The 25,005-nt window shown below is 35.2% G+C and overlaps 1 protein-coding gene across 2 annotated transcripts in view; it reads left to right on the forward strand.

The window, feature by feature from the left end:
• Positions 1–2,163: 2,163 nt before the first annotated feature.
• Positions 2,164–25,005, forward strand: part of LOC136855472 (uncharacterized) — a 123,698-nt gene continuing 100,856 nt past the window's right edge. Inside the window, exons 1-3 of one of the 2 annotated variants that reach the window (XM_067132545.1) lie at positions 2,164–2,792; positions 13,988–14,811; positions 16,604–16,663. In XM_067132545.1, the coding sequence (XP_066988646.1) occupies positions 14,245–14,811; positions 16,604–16,663 (627 nt within the window). In that variant the 5' untranslated portion in view covers positions 2,164–2,792; positions 13,988–14,244. Of the gene's footprint in view, positions 2,793–7,108; positions 7,192–13,987; positions 14,812–16,603; positions 16,664–25,005 lie in introns of those variants that run through there. The other variant, XM_067132546.1, reaches the window with a different exon arrangement.

The raw sequence follows: 25,005 nt of genomic DNA on the forward strand, positions 1-25,005 counted from the left end.
TTTTTTAATCAGGGCAAACAAACAAATCGTTTCTTGAATTATGCATACAAACAAACAAATCCTTTTTTGAATTAGGCAAACAAACAAACAAATCCTTTTTTGAATTAGGCAAACAAACAAAATATCCTTTTTTGAATTAGGCAAGCAGACAAACAAATAATTTTTTTGAATTAGGCAAACAAACAAACAAATCCTTTTTTGAATTAGGCAAACAGACAATTTTTTTGAGTTAGGTAAACAAACAAACACAAATCCAGGCAAACAAACAAAAATCCTTTTTTGAACTAGACAAACAAACAAACAAACAAACTTTTTTTAAATTAGGAAAACAAACAAACAAATCCTTTTTTTATTAGACAAAGAAAGAAAAAAACTCTTAAAATCCCTTTTTGAATTAGGCAAACAAACAAACAAACCAACAAGACAGATCGACAAGCCGACAGACAAGTAAATCATTGTAAACATATAACTTGCAAACCAGAATTAAGTAAATAAGATTGCATTAGAGAGTCTTATCGTGGGTGGGTGTAATGGCTGATTAGAACAGTACCAAGTAAGACAGGAAGTTTTCCACATTAACGTCAATTCATTTTTTTAAATTTAAGAATTGTTATTGTTGTTGTTGGTCTTCTTCTTCTTCTTCTTCTTCTTCTTCTTCTTCTTCTTCTTCTTCTTCTTCTTCTTCTTCTCTGAGAAACCCTGCTGGTTTTTATATGGTCTTAGGAGTATGAAATCGCATCTGTGTGTGTATATATGTATGTATGTATGTATGTATGTACTTGTATATGACTCATGCCATGTGTGTGTGCCGCTTCATGTACACAGCACATATGGATACATATTTATCTGTATATATATTATAAATATATATACATACATACATACATACATACATACATACATACATACATACATACATACATACATACATATTTGTTTATGAAGCATAGAGCCCACACGAACAGCATGTGCCCCCAGACAAACATCAAGCAGTCTCGACGTGTTTCCTAGGCAAGCAGGGGTCACGAACACTGGGAGCCATTTGAGTCTCATTTGCATACAAAGTGTCGCTTTCATATGTATGAGTTCCAGCTCTTTAGAGGTAATAGAACTGTTATTGTTTTCTTTGGCTTAGTTTACCACTCGCCCCGTGTGCATAGAAAACGGGAATTCCGTCATTCCTTTTTTTTATTGTTTTAGTTTAATTTTATAAGGAAGTGGGAAAAGTCGACAGCAGAAAAGAGTCATAGATTAAGGGTGCGTCCACATTGCCGTTAAAACATGGCGATAACTTAACGCATATAATCACAAACAGGTTGACAACAAGTCAGCGGCTGTGAATTTAGAATGAACCAGTGGCAAACGCTGGACAATCGTATGAAGCAACAGTTAGAACTACCAATAGGTTGTTGATTTGTATTTTAACCTGTTTGTGACTTGTATCCGCTGAGTTTCCGAACTTGTTTCCTACATGTTTTACCATAGTGCAGACACACCCTTAAGAGGTCAAAGGATACAGAAAGAAGGATTAATCAGTGTTAATTGATGAATACCACCAACAACAATGCCACGAATACACTGGGAGATTCAGACAAAGGCAAGATTGACAGCAAGTGAAGCTGTGTTACTTAGTGGCCCCACTGACCTAGAAACGTCAAATAAGCCTTTACTGAATCCAATTTTTAATTGAGAATGATTAAATATTGGAGGAACAAGGCAGGTAAATTGCCAGAGATATTTATATACAGGTTTCTCAGACTTGAAAATGTTAAATCAGATACTTAGGGCTGAGTTAGGAAGTCTTATTCCTGTTAATATCAAACACATTAGCACAAGATACAATAAATAAGTTAAGTAACAGATATTGTGAATGATAATTATAACTTAGTACAAACAAAAGACTGGTAACTCAGACTTGAAAATGTTGAATCAGATACTTAGGGCTGAGCTAGTTACGTCTTAAACACAGTAGCACAAGACACATTAAATAAGTTAAGTAACAGATAGTGTAAATGATAATTATAACTTAATAAAAAAAACATGAAGCAACGTGCATGGTAATGGGTCCCCAGTCGCAACTGCGCGACAGGGAAGTACTTGCAATTAAGACCAATTTCCCACCTAATTAGGGCAGATGTTCAACCTAGCGATTATAAGTGAATCAGTCACAGGGAGTAACTGTGTCGCGTTCAGGACGCAGTAATTGATAGAGTTCGTCTTGGCCAGGTTTTGTGATGTACAAGGCAGATGATGAGTTTGGTGCGTGGTGTAGTATAACATTTAGTAACATTTCAGCCCGGAACTTGCAACATAAATATTTCATACACGCTTGTGGAAAATGTTTTATCAGTGGCATTTCCTTATTGAGAGCAGCATCTGTTTACCATCTTAAGGCTGGTCGCCTTTTTTAAAAGTGAAATAGTATAAGAATTCATTGAGAATTTATAAGAATTCAATGAGAATTTATCCTAGAGCAGTGTTTTTCCTTCTGTGGAATTTCGTAAGATGCAAAGGATTACAGTGTTGCCCCGTAACCATAAATGTGATCGAATAAGTGAATAATAATGAAAATGAAAAAGGACTTTGTAAAATGGAGAATTGTGATGTTGACCACTTGTGTATTTATGTGTGTGAACTCAGTGCCTTAACAGCAGAGAACTAAGAAGTGTGATTGTAGTTTGAATGTATAAAAGTCAGACGTAAATTACAGTGAAAAAAAGTTATTATCAGTACATGAGAAATTCTGTTACCAATACAGGAATCTCGAATAATTTACCTACTTTCCTGGTCAGGTGGGTAGTATCTTTTACTGTTATAAATATGATCCATTTTGTGGTTGGCTGGGATAGAACAAAGCCTGTTGCCCGGCAGAGTAAGGGGAGAGCATAATTTAGAAGTAAAGAAACTGTAGTACATGTTATGTAATATAGAAGGGGTTAGACCCAATCAAGAGAAATTTATGCCAATGTAGACATTCCTCCAAACGATTTATGATGTTGTAAACTTATTTGATAGGGCTATTTTTGAAAAAAAAAATAAATAACTAGATTTAATTTTTAAAATATTTTGGTAACAAAACGAAAGACAACTGGAGACCTAATGATAACAACGACCAGAAGACCCAACGTACATTGGTCCTCGAGACACATTCAAACTTTTTTTCCACTTTGTTTCCGTAATGAGAATTACTGTTGCTCCTGTATCGCTCTCAGCTGAAGTAGTTCTGCTGAATGTAGAATGTCTCAGTGATAGAGGCGATTAAGTAACTTTCTTTTACGGAGATGAAGTGCCTGGCTTGTAGTCTTCTACGAACTTGTGAACGAGTAGGATTTCCTTTATTTTGATCAAGTGTGTTTTATATACACACACATACATTACATACACTCACGCACACGTGTGTGTGTCTTGTTTATATTTATATATATAGAGTATATATATATATATATATATATATATATTATATATATATATATATATATATACATACATACATACATAGCATACACACACACACACTACATACATGTGTGTGTGCTTGTATATTTATATTATATATATATACTGTATAATACATACATACATACACTTGTTTATTGTACGAAACAAACGTAGAGAAGAGATCATCCTGCGTTCCGCTAAAGAGAAAACTTGCCGGAACTTTGGGCCGAATGCGAGCTGGGGAAAAGGTCCCAGCCTCATTGAGCGCAAAAGGGCTTTAGCGTAATTTCCCGAGAGACGGGGAATTCAGGTAATCCGATTAAAAGTGATTTACAGCTCCTGTGTGTGTGTGTGTGTGTGCGCGTGCTTCAGTGTGTCTATTTGTGTGTCCGCATGACGAGGGGAGACACTAAGATAATAAGCTAATAATGTGTCTATTTGCATGTCCGCCCGACTAGGGACACCTAAGGTAATAATGTGTTCATTTTGTGTCCACTGACGAGGGACACTCTAAGGTAATATTATATCCTCTTGTGTGTCAGCTCGACGAGAGAGGACATTTAAGGTAACAATGTGTTCATTTATGTCCACTGACGAGGGGACACTCTAAGGTGATAAATAATAGGAGGGTCGAACCAACACAGGTTGTATTGACGTGTGCATGCTTCAGTCTGACACAGACTGTCTCTTTCATTATTATTATTATTATTTTATTATTATTATTATTATTATTATTATTATTATTATTATTATTATTATTATTATAACTGCACCCTCCTTAAACCACTGTTCTGAATAAGCACTCGTTATATGATTTTGGAAGCTTTTCAGCAATCATGTTCGTCCACTCACGATCTAGCTAAAATAATTCCAGCCTCCTCTCACAGTACAGTACAGTACACCCAGTAGTCTCTCCAGTGGCAGGTTGTCGCGATGATTGCCCCCCTACTTTGCTTTCCTGTGTACATATTATGATTCTGACAGCTGTTTGTTTTGATTCTTAATTCCTCTCTCTGTAAACGGACTCTTCTTGATGAGTTTTACTAATTACTAATGACTCATGGCACTGAATGGATTTTTCTATCCCTACACACAGTCTCCCCTGTGAGCTCAATGACTGTAAACTTAATGCAATTAATCAGTTATTTTGTCCAGTGTACATATACTATTTTTTTTGTGCGGTATCCAAGGAATGGAGACACCAGCCATTTCCTGTCTGCCCTCTTTTCTCCGGGCATTTTACCAATTGGTTATTGACCTCCCTCCTCCCTCTTCCCCCAACTCTCCATCCCCATCACCACCACCACCACCACAACACGTGTAATTAACCCTCCACCTCTCCCACTTCAAAAGGAGCGCCACGTACGCCCGCCTGTGCCCACAGGGCGCGCCGCCCTCGATGCGGGTCCCCAACACTACTTCCCAACATCCAAAGTCGCAGACCCTGCCGGCTATGGGCCCCTTTGCGCTCCCACGCGCACGCAGGTGAGATTCTTACGCCCCCAACACAACCCATCTACCTACCTACCCGCAGTTCTTTTTTTCATGCGAACGCAAAGCACAGGCCCCTCGCTGCGCTGGTGTTTTGATGATGCTGCGGACTCATCTGAATTAAACCTATATGTATATATATATCTATAATTTATATATCTATCTCTATATATCTTTGAATGGAATTACATTATAGAATTAAATATATATACACATTTATATATCTTTAATGAATTATGCAATTAAATGGCTTTACATCTCTCTCTCTCTCTCTCTCTCTCTCTCTCTCTCTCTCTCTCTCTCTCTCTCTCTCTCTCATTCATCTCTGAATTAAATTGAATTTATATGTATATATATATATATATATATATATATATATATATATATATATATATATATATATATATAGATACATAATATATATATATACATACACGTAATATAGATTCAATGCTTGCATCTCGAATCATCCTCTCTCTCTCTCTCTCTCTCTCTCTCTCTCTCTCTCTCTCTCTCCTCTCTCCTCTACGCTTTCAGTACTTGCTATATGCTCTTCTTAGATTTTGGAGCATCTAAAAGCATCATAAGTTACGGCATTTGTAAACAGCATCGTCCAGTGCCTAGTAAAATGCTTCTGTTGAGTGTTTTATTTATGTTTTAACTTAATTTATCACTCTGAATGACATGAACGTTCCTTGCATGAGCATCGTTGTTGTAGCTGCCATTACTTTATGTGTTGTTTCTCAGTGCATTCCTCGTGTGCTGTTCTCAGTTTATTTTGTCTATTTCCGATATCGTATGCTGCATTGATCTGTTCCATTTTTCTTCCGTTTTTATTATTGCATATTATTTGCTTTTAAGTTTTTTTTTATCAGTATGGTTTTATTTATTGTAGCATTTTTTTTCTTTGCGTATTCTCTTCGTTTTCCGATTTCGTATCTCACGGACTTGCAGTGTTTGTTACGATGTCGTTTTGTATATCATTCGAAAAGTATTAAAATATTAGAAATCTGTGTCCTGTTTTCGATATTACACACTGTAATATTTAAAAATATTAGGCATTTATAATATTAGAAGTCTATGTCCTATTTTAATATTACATTTGAATATTAAAAGTATTAGAAACTTTTTTTCATATCAGAAATCTAATGTCTCATTTTTAATATGACTTTTTTTTTACGAACAATTACAAAATCATCCAGTTTTGTCGTTGTAGACTTGTCTAATATATATATATATATATATATATATATATATATATATATATATATATATATATATATATATATCTATGTATATATATATTTCTTTTGTAGGCTTTAGGCCTAAAGACTGAATCGTGGGCCCAAATCTCAATTAGAGCCCTGCCAGCAGCAATTTATTTTTAGGCTTAGGCAGCATGGCAGTGCTAATGATAATTGTATCATTATCACAGCCTTTTGTCTAATGATTTTGTTATTTTCTCAGCTGGGACAGTATCAGTATTATTGTTTCATTTAATCATGTAGTATACTGTTGGTATACTTTATCTTATTATTATTATTATTATTATTATTATTATTATTATTATTATTATTATTATTATTATTATTATTTTAGACTGTCATAAAAATTTTATTATTTTTAATATATACTGTCATAAGTTTTTTCTTCTTCTTCTTCTTCTTCTTCTTCTTCTTCTTCTTCTTCTTCTTTCTTCTTCTTCTTTCTTCTTCTTCTTATTATTATTATTATTATTATTATTATTATGCTATTATTATTATACTATTATTATTATTTTATGCACTCTAAGAATTTTTTATTATTAGTTTTTATTTATTTATTTATTTTTGGCTTATAAGAATCTAGACATCCCTAGGGATCTCATTTCTGAAAATATCGCCTTTGCTGCAGCGTTGTAACAATTGCACCAGTGAAAAACCCCTTTCCAGTGAAAATTTATGATACACGCATGAACAGTTAAAACGAATACATGCACGTGTGTATGAGCGTAACACATGTAAATATATGTGTGTATATATGTATTTATATCTTTTGTGTATGTGTATATATTGGATGAATAGTGATCTACTTATGTTTTTATTCTTTGATGAAGTAGACATGGTTTTGCTAGTTAGTCTTTATCATAATAATAGGATAGAAATTAATATATTATTGATGAATATCTTCTACAGGTAACAGACAAGCTTGTTTCCTAAACACATTTAAATTGAAGGGTTCGGGAAAAGCAGAGGTCGGGGGAGAATTCCAGATTCTAGAGAAGTAAGAGTGCATAGATTATTAAGTTCATTTTTTAAAAAAACTAAATTGTTAACCTCATATCAAAGGGAATCCTGACTTCTGACAGCAATGTAATCTTCCCCTTTGATTTCATAAAAGAAATACTTCCCATATGGGTGTAGTGCCGTCAGTGCGCCTCACATGATGCAGTGTAGGCATTACTTAAGGTTCTTTGCAGCGTTCCTTCGGCCTCCAAGCTGCAACCTCTTTCATTCCTTCCACTGTACCTCCGTTCATATTCTCTTTCTTCTGTCCTACTTTCCACCCTCTTCTAACAATTGTTTCATAGTGCAACCGAGGTTTTCCACCTGTTATAGCTTTAAAACATTTTTACCCTTAATTTCCCTTTCAGGATTGAATGACCTCATAGGCCCCAACGCTTGGCCTTTGGGCTAATTTTTGTATTCCATTCCATTCCATGAAATAAATACGCGTAAAATCACGAGAAAAGACAAGAATGTTTAAAATGATAATCTCTCCAGATTATATTCTTGAACTTCCGTTTCAGAAGGGCAATTTTTAAACCTACGTTTCGAAGGGCAATTTTTCCATGTAAATGTCCCAACCTCGTTCTTTTTAGTAAAAAATATCTTTACCCCAGGCTGCCATCTTTGATATGTAAATGTCCTAGGACGTTTTTTTAGTAAAAGTTTCCTTGCTACAGACTGCCATCTTTGACTATATTTTCTCCAAGCCCCTCACGTTGACTGAACTAGCTCCCATCCTTACTTATACGGAAAGTTGGCTCATTTCTGTCTCTCACCAAGACAAAAAAAAACCGTTTATCAGCTCAGTGGTCTGATTAAACTATTTTGATAATGATAATAAATAACTTACTGAGTGGTATAATGACAGTTTACACAGGAAGGTTCAAGTATTTCTTCTACAGTTGTTAGTCAAAGGACCTGTTTCCTGTTTGTTTGGTCAAAGGCCTTTGTTCTGTCAAAATCAAGAGATTTTACTTGCACTTGTCAGGTGGTCATTATTATGTGAATAAAAAAAAACGCAATCTTCTAAAGTTTGATCAAAGGTCCACCTTTGCTTGTTGATGTCAAAAGGCTTAGCATACGTCAAAAGGTCATTTATGTAGTATGCATCTGCGTACCAGTGCATCTGTTCAGAAGGCTATTTTGTTAGGATCCGTTAAAGGGCTATATTTTATCGTGATACTAAGGATTTGTTTACATTAATTGCATTTTGATAAGCACTGTGTATGTATTACCTTTTTACTTATGAATCCAAGGACTATTTAAAACACATTGATGACTGGGATTTTCTGTACATAGAATCAGTAATTTATTATTAAATAGTCCTTGTAATAACTTATTCTCAAATCCAAAGATAAAGACAAAATACGCCATTAACTTGACTATTAAAGCTTGCACAGGATTAGAACTCGACAATTAATATAAGTTTCCTTTAACTCTCTCTCTCTCTCTCTCTCTCTCTCTCTCTCTCTCTGTCTCTCTCTCTCTCTCCCCTCTGTCCTGTCAGGAGTCTCTCTCTCTCTCTCTGTGTGTTCTTTTGCCTCTGTTCTTTACTTGAGCTCTCTTCTTTTGTATTTAATGTACTTTTAATTACACGAGCTCCCGGAACCATTTTCACCTTTCATTGCATGTAATTCAGTATGGATTGAGGTACTTGTACCTTAAAATTTTATATTTTGATTTTGCCATAAGTTTATTTTGCTCTTTATAAGTTTTTTGCTCTTAAATAGACTTTAACGACTGTATTTCAAAATCTTATTTATGGAAGGTATCCCGTGAATGGCAAAGCGTAGCAATGGACTAGTCGCTATTTTAAATAACTCTTAGGTTTTTCATCTTTTTGCATAGGCCTACCAGTCATAGATGTAATAGCATGGTAGCATTAACAGTCCTAGGCTAGTCGTGTTTCTCGTTAACAATATTGCTTGTAATTTAGTCTAGTCCGAAAATGTTCACACGTTAAAACACATTAATAGACTGAATGTTATTGCATAATGCATTTAAAAATAAATTAAGTGAATATTTAAAATGAAAGCATCCAGTCTGCGTTATGATGCAAAAGTTTTACTATAAAAAATTAATGATTCATCCAAATATTCACGTTACGAAGGAGCATAGTTGTATATTAAAGTTTGTCATGAATTTAACATTTTCTATGAAGGCATAATGAGAAAGCACCTATTTCTTAGCGGTAACCAAACTAAAGAGTAAACGGGAATAATTTTAGGAAATCTCTTTGCAGAGTTGAATTGAGCATATGGGTATGTTCAGCACAGTGAAATATCATGCTATATTTGTTATTTATCTCATAACGTAGATTATATAGATAGATGTTTTTAAAAAGTATCTTATAATTATTTTTGTATGGTCGTAGCCTGTGAGACTGATTTTTATGTAGGAAAGGTTTTTTTTTTTCCATTGCAATGGCTTATAATTGGCGACTGACTTTTATCTTTTTTTTTTATCTAGCAGTGTATTGTTGTCCGTTGACAAATGGAGAGCGTGGGTGGTCTGTTATTCAAAATCCTTTCAATATATGCCCTTTGATCAATGCTAACTGCGCTCAATGCCAAGGACATGGATATTGTCGACATTCTCCACTGTTTAAAAGAAAAAATAAACTTCACTGACTGGTTTAGCGTCAGTTCTACCGTGAGTTCGTCTGTATTCCAGGCAGATTAAGGCTTATTTTAGACTTTTTCTTTTTAGACCTTCCCACAGAGAGCCTGAAACAGCTCCATTGTTGCTTGAGTGTATAAGGCCTTTAATGAACATAGTCTTCCAAACGTTAGAGCGAAATATGTAGGCTGTGCTCTGCCGTAGAAGGTAGCGTCAACAACTTGTTTTCGTCCTGTTCTTATTTATTAACGTTTATTTCAGTAAGTTTTGTATACTCATATATGTATGTGTGTGTGTGTGTGTATATATATATATATATATATATATATATATATATATATATATATATATATATATATATATAGGTAGACCACAATAGACCAGTACTTGAGAAACATTCTTTATTACTACTAGTTTGAGGTTCTAACACCCCATCATCAGGCATCTAAAGTAACAAATAAATACAATGAAAGAAAAAAACACTCATTAAAATGAAATAAAATTAAACATCAGAACTAACTACCAAGAATTAAAATTGAACAGTACCGTTTAACCTATAAAAGCATTTAGTGCCATTCGTGAGCACTGCCATCAGCATGACCATCCTCTGAGTATAGATTCTTTTTCTATATTAGCCAGTCATTCTAGTGATGTGGAGCTAACCACAATTGAAACATTATATACCATCAAAGAAAACCATCACTCTGTAATAATGAACGGTCAGTTGAATTGCTTTGTTTTTAATTCTGTGTCTGTCTTCTGTAACTATCTTTGTATTTGCCTTGTATTCCTCTCTTGACTCTTGCTTTTATAGGTTAAACGGTACTGTTCAATTTTAATTCTTGGTAGTTAGTCTCTGATGTTTAATTTTATTTCATTTTAATGAGTGTTTTTTTTCTCTCATTGTATTTATTTCTTATTTTAGATGCCTGATGATGGTGTTAGAACCTCAAACTAGTCGCAATAAAGAATGTTTCTCAAGTACTGGTCTACCTATTCCTTATTCACTCCGCTTTCCACGGAATTCTTCTGTTGCATCTATATATATATATATATATATATATATATATATATATATATATTATATATTATATATATGTATATAAATGGTTATTTCCACTTTTTCAAATGTTCCTTCTCTTCAGTGAATTTTAAAAACATTTCCCAAACAAGTGACTTTTATTCTGCAATTTATCAAAAAGTGTATTTAAAGCTCTTCTGTACCCAAAGAAACGAGTTATGAAATTCTTACTCGAGAAGTCTTCCTCATTTTCTTTCCCTTCCAGTTGTTTCTCTTTTCGAGTCTAGGTTATTTAAATGCATTTTTAGCTTGTTGGACTGCGCGAAAGTTAAGCCTCTCTAGATAGTGGGTGAACCTTTCATAGTTGCTTATGCAGTGTTAACTCTTTACTGAAACATACTTCCATCTGCAGGAACAAACTTTAAATCACTACTGTCCGAGAAATGTGATCATGAGGCCTCGTGCTATTTATTTATTTATTTAGTTAGTTAGTTAGATTTGTTTTTTCTTCATGTGTCCGACAAAATATAAAAAAAAGTTAACGATCTGACCATTATTTTGCCATCATATTATGTCGAAATCAGTGTATTTCTTCTTCTTCTTCTTCTTCTTCTTCTTCTTCTTCTTCTTCTTCTTCTTCTTCTTCTTCTTCTTCTTCTTCTGTAGATTGCTGAAAACTTCTTTCGTTAAATTTTATTCAGGCGTAACTCTAAAACTCAATATTACTTCTTATTTATGAATAAATATTACGAAGACTGCTTGGGCAGGTGTTGGTCGAAAGGACCAGAAATCTGATTGTTCTGTTAAGGTTGACAGCTCCCAAGCAAGAGGGTACATGGGAATGATCAAGCAAGTAGCCTGAGTCAAGTCTTACGAGTATTAGAAAGACAAGGATGATTTCACTTAGCTTTAAAGTAACTGAGAAAAGATCTGTGATTGAGAAGGATTATGGTGACTTCACTTAGATATTAAGTAACGGAGACAAGTTTTGTGAGATTTAGAAAGATAATGATGATTTCACTTAGCTATTTAATAACTGAGAAAACCTTTCTGAGAATGAGAAAGATAATGTGAGGGTTTCAATTAGTTATTAAGTAAATTGGGCAGTCGGTCATTCAGCTTTAAGCCCCATTAATTACTATGAATTCAAATCACTTCTTATTTAAGTAACCCATATGGACTGAATCTAACAAAGATATCGCAGACTGGCAGATCGGAAACAGGGCTGGTAATTACAGGAATTACATAATACTGGATTGCTGTAATTGATGAAATGTTCATAGCAGTTAATTACAGTTTAGTCATTTAACTTTGATAGGTGGTTGATGGCAGCAAAACTCTTAGTTGAAAGTAACAGTACCGAATATCACATACATGAATATGTAACAGACATTCGTTGTCTTAATTATACTTACACGAAAATGAAAATTTCATAGCTTTGCATGAATGTACTGTATGTTGTGTAAGTTCGTTGATAGACCAATTAAGCTTCCTTCCCTCTGAGTAAAAAAAGTGATTGAACGCTATGTTTCATTTACTTATGGAAGTAAATATACTACCTGAATATATATATATATATATATATATATATATATATATATATATATATATATATATATATATATATTATATATATATATATATATATATATATATATATAATGTATAAATGTGTTTGTGCGTAATAGACGAGAAAATACTATGTTGTCTGGATGTACATAATAACTATATTATATTAAGTTTGTTTGTAAGGTCATATCATTTTCGTATAACCTAAACTTACATGTTGCAAGATAATTATATAATTTTTTCCATTTCATTCATTTAATGACGTTAACGTTTTGTATGGGCCTTCTTTTATTGAATGTAGAAAGAAATGATTCCAGGTTTAACAGCTCTTTCAATTTATTATAATTTATTATGATTTATGTTCCCTTATTTTGCGTGTTGTGAGAGCCGTAATGCTGTGTTGTGAGTTTGTGTAGTTGATGTTGTACAAGCGTTCGTGCGTTTGTTTGTTTAATAGGACGGTGCCTGCTGTGTTGTAAAAGTGTTAGTGTCAGAAACGTTTGGCTAATGTTAAGATTTTATTTGGCCCAAGAGACGGGGTGTTGCGGGATATTAGTTAATGACAAACAATGCCAACTATATTTATCAGTTTCCAGTTCCAAACACGAGGATTTATGAGTTTTTCTCTATTTAAAAATGAATATTGTTTGTTATATATTGTTGGTTATAGAAATATTAATAAAAAGAAGTATTGTTGGTTATGTAGTGTTGGTTGTATAAATATAAATATGAAGAAATATTGTTGGCTATATAAATATAAATAAAAAGAAATATTCTTGGTTATAATAAATATAAGTAAAAAGAAGTATTTTTGGTTATACATTGTTGGTCATATAACGTAATTCAGTTTTAAATAAATTGTATTAAATTCAAGGATTTGATTCTGTGTACAGGGGAAACTGGTTAATAGTATGGTGATGCGAAATTTGCTTATCAGTATTCAGTTCCGAACACAGTTTATGAGATTTTCTATATTTAAGACAAATATGTTGATGATATATAGACTTGACATGGCATTACTGAGCTGATATTTTAAAGAAGAGAGATAAAATTCAAGGATTTGATTGTATAGAAAAATAATCATTTTGTTGATATATAGACTTGACAGGGTTCCACTTAGCTGAAGTTTTAAATAAGGTTTTATTAGATTCAAGAATTTGATTCTGTACAAAATGGAAATCTTTTGGTGGTATATAGACTTGAGAAGGCTGCCCTTAGCTGAAATTTTAAATAAGATAAAATTCAAAGGTTTGAATCTAGATAAACAAGAAATATTTTGGTGGTATAAAGACTTGACATGGCTCCACTTAGCTGAAATTTGAAATGAAATAGATAAAATTCAAAAATTTAAATCCGTATAAAATGGAAATCTTTTGGATATATATTTTTATTTATATATTTATTTATAAAATGTGTGTATACTTGACAAGGTTCCACTTAACTGAAATTTTAAATAAATTATACACTGTAAAGTTCAAGAATTTTAAATTATGTATGATGATTTCGTGTGGGTCATATACGATAATATAATTAATAATTCATAGCAATTAGCACCACACTGACCTGCCAAATCTCCCAACAGGCCCTCCAGTGTCGACCAAATCCTGCGACGACCTTCACAGAGTCAGCGTATCTGCCCATCACCCCTCTTCCAGTAGATCAGAGGGGTGTTTGTTGACGTTACTGCTCACGCCGTCGCTTCTCCTGCCGCCGAGGACCAACACTCCGCCTCACACAGCCCCCAAGTACCGCCTCTGGCGGGGATTCAGCCGCAGCGCCAGGGACATCAGTCTAGCGCCCCCTTCGGGACCCCCTCGTCCGGCCATCAGTCTGGCAGTCATGGACAAGCTCACGACGAAGGCGGCCCCTCATCCCGTCCGCCACAAAGCGAGCACCCTCCCTTACTCGCAGGCCTCAGGGCCCCAGCCGGGTACCCGCAGGCACAAGGGCCTCCTGGCCCTCCTGCGTCGCCTGAGCCCGCGCCTCAAGAGGACGCCGTCGCCGGACAGGTCGTGGGTGAAGGTGGAGCCGCGTCTGGCCGATCGAACCTCCGTGGCCTCCGACCACAGCTTCGAAACGGCTCTGCAGGTCCGCCATTCGGAACTCCTCGGGTATGACGTGTACCACAACGCCCACACTCCTCAGGAGGCCCCTCAGAAGAGCGAGGGCACCAGGGGCAGTCGAGGGGGACTCAGTGGGTTGCTGACCTCCCTGAGGGGCTCCAAGCAGAGCCAGAAACAGGAGAAGAACGCCACAACGAACAGCGCCGTCGAAAAGCGCCCGGAGAAGGAGGTCGAGTCCGAGCGCCAGCAGAAGGGGGTCACCGCCCCTGGGGCTCCCGAGCCCGCCGAAAGCCAGCAGCAGAACGGAGCAACGACACACAAATACACGCCAGTGAAAACACAGGTACGGAACAGTCAGGTGGTTTGGCAATGAAATCATTTTCTCGAAGAGATACCTCGATACAGGTGCGAACTGAAACTTTGTGTATTTTTAGATTGACAATAAACTCAAACGTAACGTTCTGTCAACAAAGAGAATCCTTCTTATTTCTATAAACATATGTTAGTCATGATATTAGTTGGTATGTTGAAGTTTTAGCTCTGAGATAAGCTATTCAAATTCATCTTAGTGATGTATTTTGTCCTGCAATGAAGACAAGACTGGTTGGTTTTGTCAAGGTCCAGAGAATACATTTGTCTTATAAACATTTGCTATAAATTTGAAGTATTTATGAAAGCATTTATATTCAGAGGAATATCGCTTTCAACAGATACTCTTGTTGTAAGTTACAAACGTTAAAGTATGCTAGTTTTGCATCAGAATGATTCAGAATGATATACAACAAACAAGTAAAGTGCAGTACTGTAGGAGTATTGGCATGTAGTCACAAAAAAAGTTAACGTAATTATGAATTATAAATGATCTGACATGTTTACTTTTGTTTGCTTCCTAAGACTCTCCTTTCATAACTCCTGCTCCTGCTTTGTAAGTTTTTCACTAATATATTTATAGGGTACGGTATTTTGCTAATCACACGTACTATTTCCATTTGTAATTTTTCAAGAAGTATTTCCTAGTAGGTCAGGCTCGTTCTTTCGTGACGTATTTTGTGATTATCCCAAGAAGATCGCCTTTGTTTATGTCTTTGAGAACAGCACCACGAGATTAACAACAAATTAACATTCTTAAATTTTACAAATATTCTCATTGAACTTTCATTGAAAATGTTAATCATTTAGGCGTAATTATGTATTACACTTTACCGCTTTGTTATTTTCCTGGTATTGTCTTTAGTTGAGTGTAAATTTTCACGATCTTCAACTGAAACTGATACTGTCATACGCTTTCCAACAAATTTCAAATTGAGAGGGATTTAAAATTTTTTTCTTGAGTCTTGTCAATTGATTAATTAGAGAAAACATCACTTATTTTACTAATTAGTGATGCAAAGCAGTTGGTGTTAGTTATTTACGCATTCGAACACGCATGGTTAGCAGCTTTCATTTCGATGCGATACTAAATTTTCAAATCGAAATGAAGTAAGCCTAGAATAATAAAGAGAGGTTCGCCTTCAGTAGCTATAATTGTATCCATGCCACTATTCCTTTTGTCTTGAAGTAGACATACGTATTAATTGAATAATCCATGTCACTGTTCCTTTTGTCTTGAAGTAGATATATAAAGTTTCCCATTCCGTCGGCCTTCCCACGAAAAGTAGTTTCTCTGTCTTGAATAGCCTTCGTTCCTAATTCAGCATGACTTTGATCGTAAAACTAACAGTATGAAGAAAGTATACTTTTATACTGAAATATGTGAGTCATACCCTCATGGAAAATTATCATACCTGGGTTATAGTTACTTCTTTCTTATGTTAAATCTTCATGTAGTTTATGGACTAAGCTCTCAAATGTTAGTAACAAGCAACAGATTTTTTTGTTGCGATAGCAAGCCATTGGTTCTCTCTCTCTCTCTCTCTCTCTCTCTCTCTCTCTCTCTCTCTCTCTCTCTCTCTCTCACACACACACACTGACACACACACACACACTGACATAATCTCCATTCGTAACAGCGTAAATTGTTGTCCATTAATAACATACTTCTTTCTGAAGCTGAACTGACAATGTATATTTAGTTATGTGTATTTAAGTATTACGTCATGAGAATTTTGACAAGTAATGCCCACTCATATTTCCAGGGTCCTCCACCGAACGTACCGGCTACTATGGTTCCTGCCTTATATTTATATTCCACAGACGTGAGTACACTTTTCTGTTCAGCTGCGAATGAATGAATTATCCTGCTACGTAGCTGGTGCACTTGATACTTGTAACACTAGATTTATTCAGAATGAAATTTAAGTGGCGTACTTTAGCCAAGAGGTCGTAAAACTTGAGACGTGGGATTTAACACTCACATAAGTGTGGGATATTTAGTAGGATGAAAACAAGTCTTAGCATTTGTTCTGAGATCATTTTATACCGGTGATCGACTTGTATTTGAGGTGTTCATTTAGATATGCGTGTGGTTTCCGTAGAGTCTTGGGCAATTTCACAGCCTGGATGCCTTACAAATGAATGGTTATTCATCCCAAACAGCATCCCACCTCATTTGCATATGTGTTCAGCATTGACACTTTGCTTCCATAAAGGAGAGGTGGCTCGACGGACCGTTTAAACATCTTATTTTTCGCCTAAATGGACTCGGTCTTTCTCTTCCAAACCTTGCGAGATGAGGCTCTTAGCTGCTTGCTACTTGTCATTCCCGATGCAACTCACCATAGTTGCCTAATTACCAAGTACATAATTTGTTGCCAAGGTCATCACGGGCTCCACGAGATATGAGACGGAATTGGCTGGAACAATTCCGCCAGGTGTGTGAGAGGCATTTCAAACTATATCCCGGTTGTTATGTCCGTTTATGTATGAGCACGCAAGTGCCATTGTTAGTACATTCACAGTGCGTCCGTATTTTGCTCTATTGTAGTTCTTTATTCATATAAAAATCCATTGAAAACGCGTGACTATCCTCATTTGCCCGTGTTCATTGTGGAAATCTTTGTTTTTAAACGATTGACGGTAAAGCATTTACAGTGCGGTCGCATACCTACTGTATGATAGTCCTAAATTCATATACAAATCCATAGAAAATGGGAATGAATCCTAATTTGTCAATGTTCACTGTAAAAAAAGCGCATTTCTAAATGTTTCAAGGGTACATTCAAGTCTGAGAAACGGTTTGTTTACACTCGCGTATCGTGTATAATACCGAGAGAGCAGAGGAAGAGGAGGAGGAGGAAGCAAAAGCAAGCGTGGGACGAGTTGAACTGTGTCGGTGAATGTGGCATCTATCTAGAAGTCCGAGTCTCCCCCGTCGCTTCTTCTTCTTCTTCGTCTCAGTTCGGTGCAGGCTGTCAAGTCTCCCGCTTCTGCCTCCCCCTAACTCCTTCGCCTTTCCCCGTTCCGACTTCGATCTGAGTAATTCTGTTCGATCCTCGTCTTGCGAATTTTTTTGTCTACTCGATTGAAAGTCTAGTTACCGTTCTGTGTTCTCGAAATATGCGAATGATTTGATTAGCGTCGACGCCGCGTCCTTGTGTTACGTATATATATATAATTTTTTTTCCTCCCTGGTGCTTTGGGTGACTGGAATCCAGTTAAAGGACAGTCGTGGGCGTGAATGCTTCTCCTCCTCTGCTTGCGTCGTACGTAGACGGTAAGGGCATGTGTGATTTGTTTCTTTTCCTCGTGTCTTCGTGACGAGTTGTTTTAGTTCATCTGTTAACAGCGTGATTTCATGGTCCTTCCAAGAAGTGATATAAATAAGAAAATTATATATGTATATATATATATATATATATATATATATATATATATATATATGATCTTATTTATCTTATATATATGTATGTATATGTATATGTATATACGTATATCTATTTGTGTATGTATATATATAATATACATATATATATAATATATAATGTATGTAATAATATATACATATATGTATATAAATTTATGTATGTTTGTTATATAATGTATATGTATATATGTATATATATATATACATATAAGTATACATACACACTGCAAAGCAAAATTAACACACAGAAGTAAGAGGTCAGCGAAGGACAAGGAAGAGGAAGGCCCAAGAAGGAGGCTGAGGTTAACACAAACCTCACCTGAAGTTAGGTTAAGGTCAGATGATAGGAGACATGATTCACATCCCAAGGCAGGTAAACAATGTGACAACTCCATAAGGTGCAGCTTTCTCTTGTTCATTGTAGGAACCTTCCTGTGTGTGGATTCATGCACGTGTATATGTTTAACCTGGAATTCTTGTATTTCCTCAGTGTTCTTGAGAGCTCAGTTTGGTCCTTACCTCGTCGTTTTTACTTCATGACACTTTTTTGATGAGTTAATTATGATATGTTTAGTTGTTGAGGTTTTACTGATTATTTATTTGGTTATAAACGTGTATATATATACAATATATATATATATTATTTATTTTTTTTATATATTTTGAGTTAATGGACTGACAAGCACTTGAAACAGCTTTACAAGTGACTGATAAAATGTTATTTGGTCATACTGGAATACATATCAATTGTTTCACTTTGAATGTAAATACGTGTGTTGTACATACACAAACACAAACACATGTAGAGAATGTCAGGAGTTGCTGCTATTATTATTTTGAAAGTATTCTAAAGCAAGTATTGTTATTAATTTTATTGTTGCTGCTTTATTTTATATGTATATAATATATAGATATATATATATATATATATATATATATATATATATATATATATATATATACATATATATATATATATTATTTCATTGACTGGATGGTATTTAATGGAGTTTTTATTCAAAAAGTTACTTTTTGAATAAAAACTCCATTAAATACCATCCAGTTTGAATGAGGGTCCTTTAGTAATTTACTAATGCACAGAACAATTGTGTATGTGATAAAGTTAATATATATATATATATATATATATATATATATATATATATATGTGTGTGTGTGTGTGTGTGTGTATAAGTATATATATATATGCACACAATTCCCAAAACATGGACTTTGTCCACACTGTGCCACTAACCTTTATCTTCAAGCATTCTCTGACTCCTTGAAAGATGTTTAAGGCCTTCCGTTCCAACTCCTCTTCCATCCGATTTAAGATCTTTAATCCAACTAATTGTCTTCCATTCTTCCCACATGATTAAACCTTCTCGCAATGCTTATCCGTCTTTTGCCTATTCTAGCATTTATACTACACCATTGTATCCCAAAAATCATTCATCATTCGTACTTCAATTGTAACTGTGCTTTGTGTTTGTGTATATGACAAGGACGAAATGGTTAGAAGAAACTTCACCAAGTTAGCACTCTAATTCATAGGTGTCACCAACGTTTCAGGATTTCATATTCCCATCTTAAGATCTAAAAAAAAAGAACAAGTCATGTGCAGGTAAACAGAAACTTATGTAAGACTGAAATACATTACAGAATAGAATACAGTTACAAAAGCGAAACTGACGAACAATGAAAGGAAGTAAAAGGTTGTAAAAGGAAATTATAAAATTATCAAGAGGATGGAGGAACATTGCAACTTCCTGTTGTCAGATATATCAGTCTTTATGAGAATACTGCACTAGCATCTCTTTCAGACAGTTCTTATTACCGTCCTTTTGTGTATTCTTGTATTTTATGTATACAGCTGTTACGTAATATTAACCATTTTGTCAGTTATAGATTTGTTTCGTTGTTTTTCTGTCTATTAATCACCGTGGTTCAAGTTCTTTAAATCCTTTGATGATTCAGTTTAATTTTTAATCATAAATATAATTTTTTTTGTTTACAGCTAATTTTTTATTCCCTTTAGTTTTCTTACGGATTTATTCTTTTCTTTTTCGTCTGTGTTTCATTGTTAATTAATTTGGCTTTTACACTTTTTTTTTATTTAAGTGTATTCGATACAAGCAAATTTTGTTTCACAGTAAATTTTATTACTATATGACACCTGGTGATGTTTTTATTTTGTTGTTGACTTGAAGATATAAATATGAATCCCTGAAATGTTATTACAAATAAACAAACGACCTGTCATTCGAACCTATTCGTTGGCCAGCTTATTCCAGCTTAATTATAAGATAATAATGTATTGCTGTTCACACCCATCTTGAAAGATGACTGCTGCACGCGCGTGTGACAGCAGCTGCAAATGTCCTTGCCTGCTATTGAAGAAATAGTGACACTTCATTGATTACATGCTGTGTGCTTGTGTTGATCTGGCATGTCGCCAGCTTGCCTGGCTCGTTACCTGAAACCTGGAACCGTATCCTCCTCCTCCTCCTCCTCATCCTCCTCCTCCTCCTCCTCCTCTTCTCCTCAGCCCCTCTTCTGAGCCTCAATTCCGGAGCCTCAACCTTCTCAAAACATGCAGGAGAGAGAGAGAGAGAGAGAGAGAGAGGAGAGAGAGAGAGAGAGAGAGAGAGAGAGAGAGAGAGAGAGGGGCAGGCGTTCATGTCGAACATATATCTAACCTTGCATTGTAACCCCACACTCTTACTGCTCCTCTCTCTCTCTCTCTCTCTCTCTCTCTCTCTCTCTCTCTCTGATCCTCCTATTCGGACGAGGAAAAGAATAATGTGTATGTGTTTCCTTACAATTCCATTATGCCTCAAGTGACCCAAGCAGTTAATAGAATTGTTACTTGTTTACCAACTGGTGTGGGTCGCAACTGGAGAGAGAGAGAAAGAGAGAGAGAGAGAGAAAATTTGAATTTGAATTGAGAGAGATCAGAACTGTCAAATTGGATGCTACATAATCATTAAAAAAAAAACATGAGAGCCTCGAGGTGGTAATCTCGCCTCACCTACTCTCTCTCTCTCTCTCTCTCTCTCTCTCTCTCTCTCTCTCTCTCTCTCTCTCTCTCTCTCTCTGCGAAACTGTCAGATATTTGATTACGGCGTCCGTTACATCGTGAGGCGAATACAGTTTTCTAGGTGGGCAACCGCCAAACGCTCCCTTATGGGTAAGCTGTTATTGATATGAATTATCAATTAGTAATACGGATTTCTCTCACCTGTAGCTGACCAGTTTTTAGAGCGAATAGAAAAAAGAAAGGTTATTAGAAATATTTAAAAAGTAATTGAAGTGTTTACAAATGTTATATATTTATCTAAAACACCAAACATTACCCGAATCAGCCTTTTTCTTTATTTTCAAGAGACCCAAGTACTTATAAGCCTGGCTTCGCCAGCGAGAATCACGAGATTGATCTCTTTGTGAGAAGAAACGATTTAGGCCCATTTCAAAAAAAAATTCATGGTGCCTGTGTTGGACTAAATAGTGAATTACCTTAGTACCTGGCAGGTAGTCGACTGCTGGTTGGTCGTAGCAGGTTTTGCAGGGCCGAATGACCAGTTTTTGGAGCTGTGTCTAAAGGGAAAAGGGTTATATATATATATATATATATATATATATATATATATATATATATATATATATATATTTACATATATATATACATATGTATATATATATATATATGTATGTATATATATATATATGTATATATATATATTATATACACATATATATAGCAGATCTGTGACGTTCTTCTCTATAATAATAATAATAATAATAATAATAATAATAATAATAATAATAATAATAAAGATATGACGTAATTTACTCTTAAAAGTAATACAGAAATGTTGACTCAATCACTGCATAGTCAGAACAATTCAATACTTTTATTTTTATATTTGTATGGCTTTGTCTCTCTCTCTCTCTCTCTCTCTCTCTCTCTCTCTCTCTCTCTCTCTCTGTATGAGTGTGTTTTTATGCATGTGGTGTTCTCGGCAAACTGTATTTTCGTCGGATATTGTAATTTCATCTTTGAATTCAGCTTCGTGAATAATGAATGGATGACTTTAATCTTGTGGTTATTAACTTGTTTCTGACGAATGACAAAGAGGTGTTGTAAAGATGTATATTCATTATTGGTAAGTAATAACTTCTGGGTAAATTGATCTTACTGAGTGTTATGAATTCCAGAAGTTTTGTCTGGTGAATAAATAAAGAACTTTTGAGTTAATTGATTTAAGTATTTTAACTTCGAGAAGTTCTGGCTGATAAACAAATAACTTCTGAGCTAATTGATCTTACTGAGTATTTTAACTTTCAAAAGTTCTGGCTGATCAATAACTTCATAATAGGCAGTTTTCATCTTCAAAGTCATAGTAATTTTTTTTTTTTTTGCATCCCAAATTTGTTCTCGAAAGAATAAGTGATTCTGTTTCGTCAGTAACCAAATGCATTTATATCATGGGTTAAGTTCTGTCTCGTCTTTATGACCCCAATATAACGTTTTCTATTGTTCGTAATTGCTACAAATGGTAATTGGAATGTATCCGGATGTAGCTTTTTTTTTTTTTGTCTGCTAAATTGGATTTAACCTTAACACGCTATTATTTGCATATAAAAGATTCTTTTAGACTCTTTTATGGCATTTGCGATGTAACCTTCACTCAGGATTTATTTCAAGTTAAATTGCTGTGTTGCATATATATTTAAATTCACTAGCATTCTGTGCATCATTAATCGAAGTGTGAGAGAGAAAAAAAGGCAATGTAGCAATAAAATATATCCTTTGAATTTCTGCCATCACCTTGCATATAAACATACAATTTTAGTTTGATGAGTATTAACTAGAGACTCAGTAGCATATCATCATTATCATTATAAGTTTGTCTAATAAGAGCGCTAAGTTCTATTGGTAGAATCTAATACAGGTTGTGGAAGATTAAAAATTGAATGAAAATGGAATAAGGTAAACTAGAGATGTTAGACAGCCAAGGGCAAAAAGACAAAATAGAACTGATGAACTAGCACAAAGCTTTAGCAATGCAACTGCGATCTAATACCATTTACAGAGTATAAATCCTCGGAATGTCTATAGCAGCATGTTTTTGCAGAATACATCTCAGTAAGCCGTACTATTTCCTTTTGAATATGTTTATCCACCTCACAAAGGCGATTCGGTTTTGTAGAACCAGAAGCAATTTACTGTCAGCTCGGATTTCGCAGCGAAGCGTATGCCCGGGAGAAATAAAACGAGTTTTTTTTTTTTTTTTATCATCGAGTATGAAACAGCACATAGTGAGTTTTCAGTTGCGAGTATTAAAACTACCACAACACCACATCTGTTTTTAATGTGTTTTATAAAATATTATCAATAGATTTCGATTAATTTAGACGTAAGTTGCAACGAAACAGCAAAAGCTACACAACAGAAGACGTACTTGCAAAAATTGCAAGAAGAAAGTTGCTGCAATCTGCGCTGGGCTCGGCCACCTGACAGCTTAGCCCATGGCTCATTCACAATTCCTGTTCCCATTCATACATTCTTTGATCATAGTGGTCAAGTAGATGCCGCCGGACATCGGTTTCAGTAATGGTCAAGGTCGCATCTGCGGCCGAGGAAAGAGAGAAAGTGATTGGAAGAGAATGTTGTTGCGGTGCGTTCTTTACAAGCGGAAAGAAATTGATGTTCATTATATCGTGTTTTTCCTTTATTAGTTTTGTAATTTTCAGTTTGCTTTTAAGTTAACTTTCCAAAGGATTCTTACATGACAAGTGATGATTTATTCACAGACAGGTCTGGTGTGGAACAGACATTTCTCAATAACAGTAGCACGGAACGCCTCCTGCCTGACACACTGTACTATACGCTAGGCGCCAGAAGTTCTCGCCCCGGGAAAAGGGTTGAGAGTTGGAGAGCGGCTCGGTCGCTAGCTTCCTCCCCTTCACCCGATCAGCGCACATTCCGGCAATTGGTGTGAATGTCGAAGTGAATGTGACGACAGTCCGTATATGGGTCTACGTACATTCAAGACATTATTAGTAGGCATAGCATGGACTATAGCAGGTCGATCTGAACCTGTCCCCCTATCTGTACTCTGCTAAAGCGTTACTTTTCTTTTTACCTATTCAAATCCAGATGAAGCGTCTCAGCAGAATAACGTAGACTTATAAACGCTAATTCAGTCCCCGCCATCTTTGCTTTCGTTTGAGTGATCGTCAATTGGCCTACATTGAATGATTGTGCCACCGAAATATGTTCTCGCTCTTCGTCTTTTGCTGTTGGCTTCCTGTGTTTTATTGAAGCACTTGTCTTGCTTGTTTTCTCAAGAGGTCGTATAGACGTAAGCCGTTTTAACGGTTAGAATGGCGCTTCCAGGGAAATGACTGCCAATATCTTGTGCTATTCAGAATTAAAGAGAGGATCAGTTTGTTGAGAGGAAATTTTTTTTAGGTACTTTACTTTGGCGTATGTTATTTTGCGAAGTTATTGATTACTTAATTACAAACAGATAACCATCGTTATGCGTCATATTCATGAAGAACGTTCCTGACCTTATTAACGAGTTGCAGAAATAACGGCATCTGTTCCTGTTAATTGCCGAACTTCCGTTGTTACATGCGACAAAAAAGCTTTCATTCGTTTTTTTGTTACTGTCTTTGCTCCGTCATTAAAGAAAATAATTTTCTTGCATCCATTTTCTTGCATAG

The sequence above is a fragment of the Macrobrachium rosenbergii genome, chromosome 31 (assembly GCF_040412425.1).
Source record: "Macrobrachium rosenbergii isolate ZJJX-2024 chromosome 31, ASM4041242v1, whole genome shotgun sequence".
NCBI lineage: Eukaryota > Metazoa > Arthropoda > Malacostraca > Decapoda > Palaemonidae > Macrobrachium > Macrobrachium rosenbergii.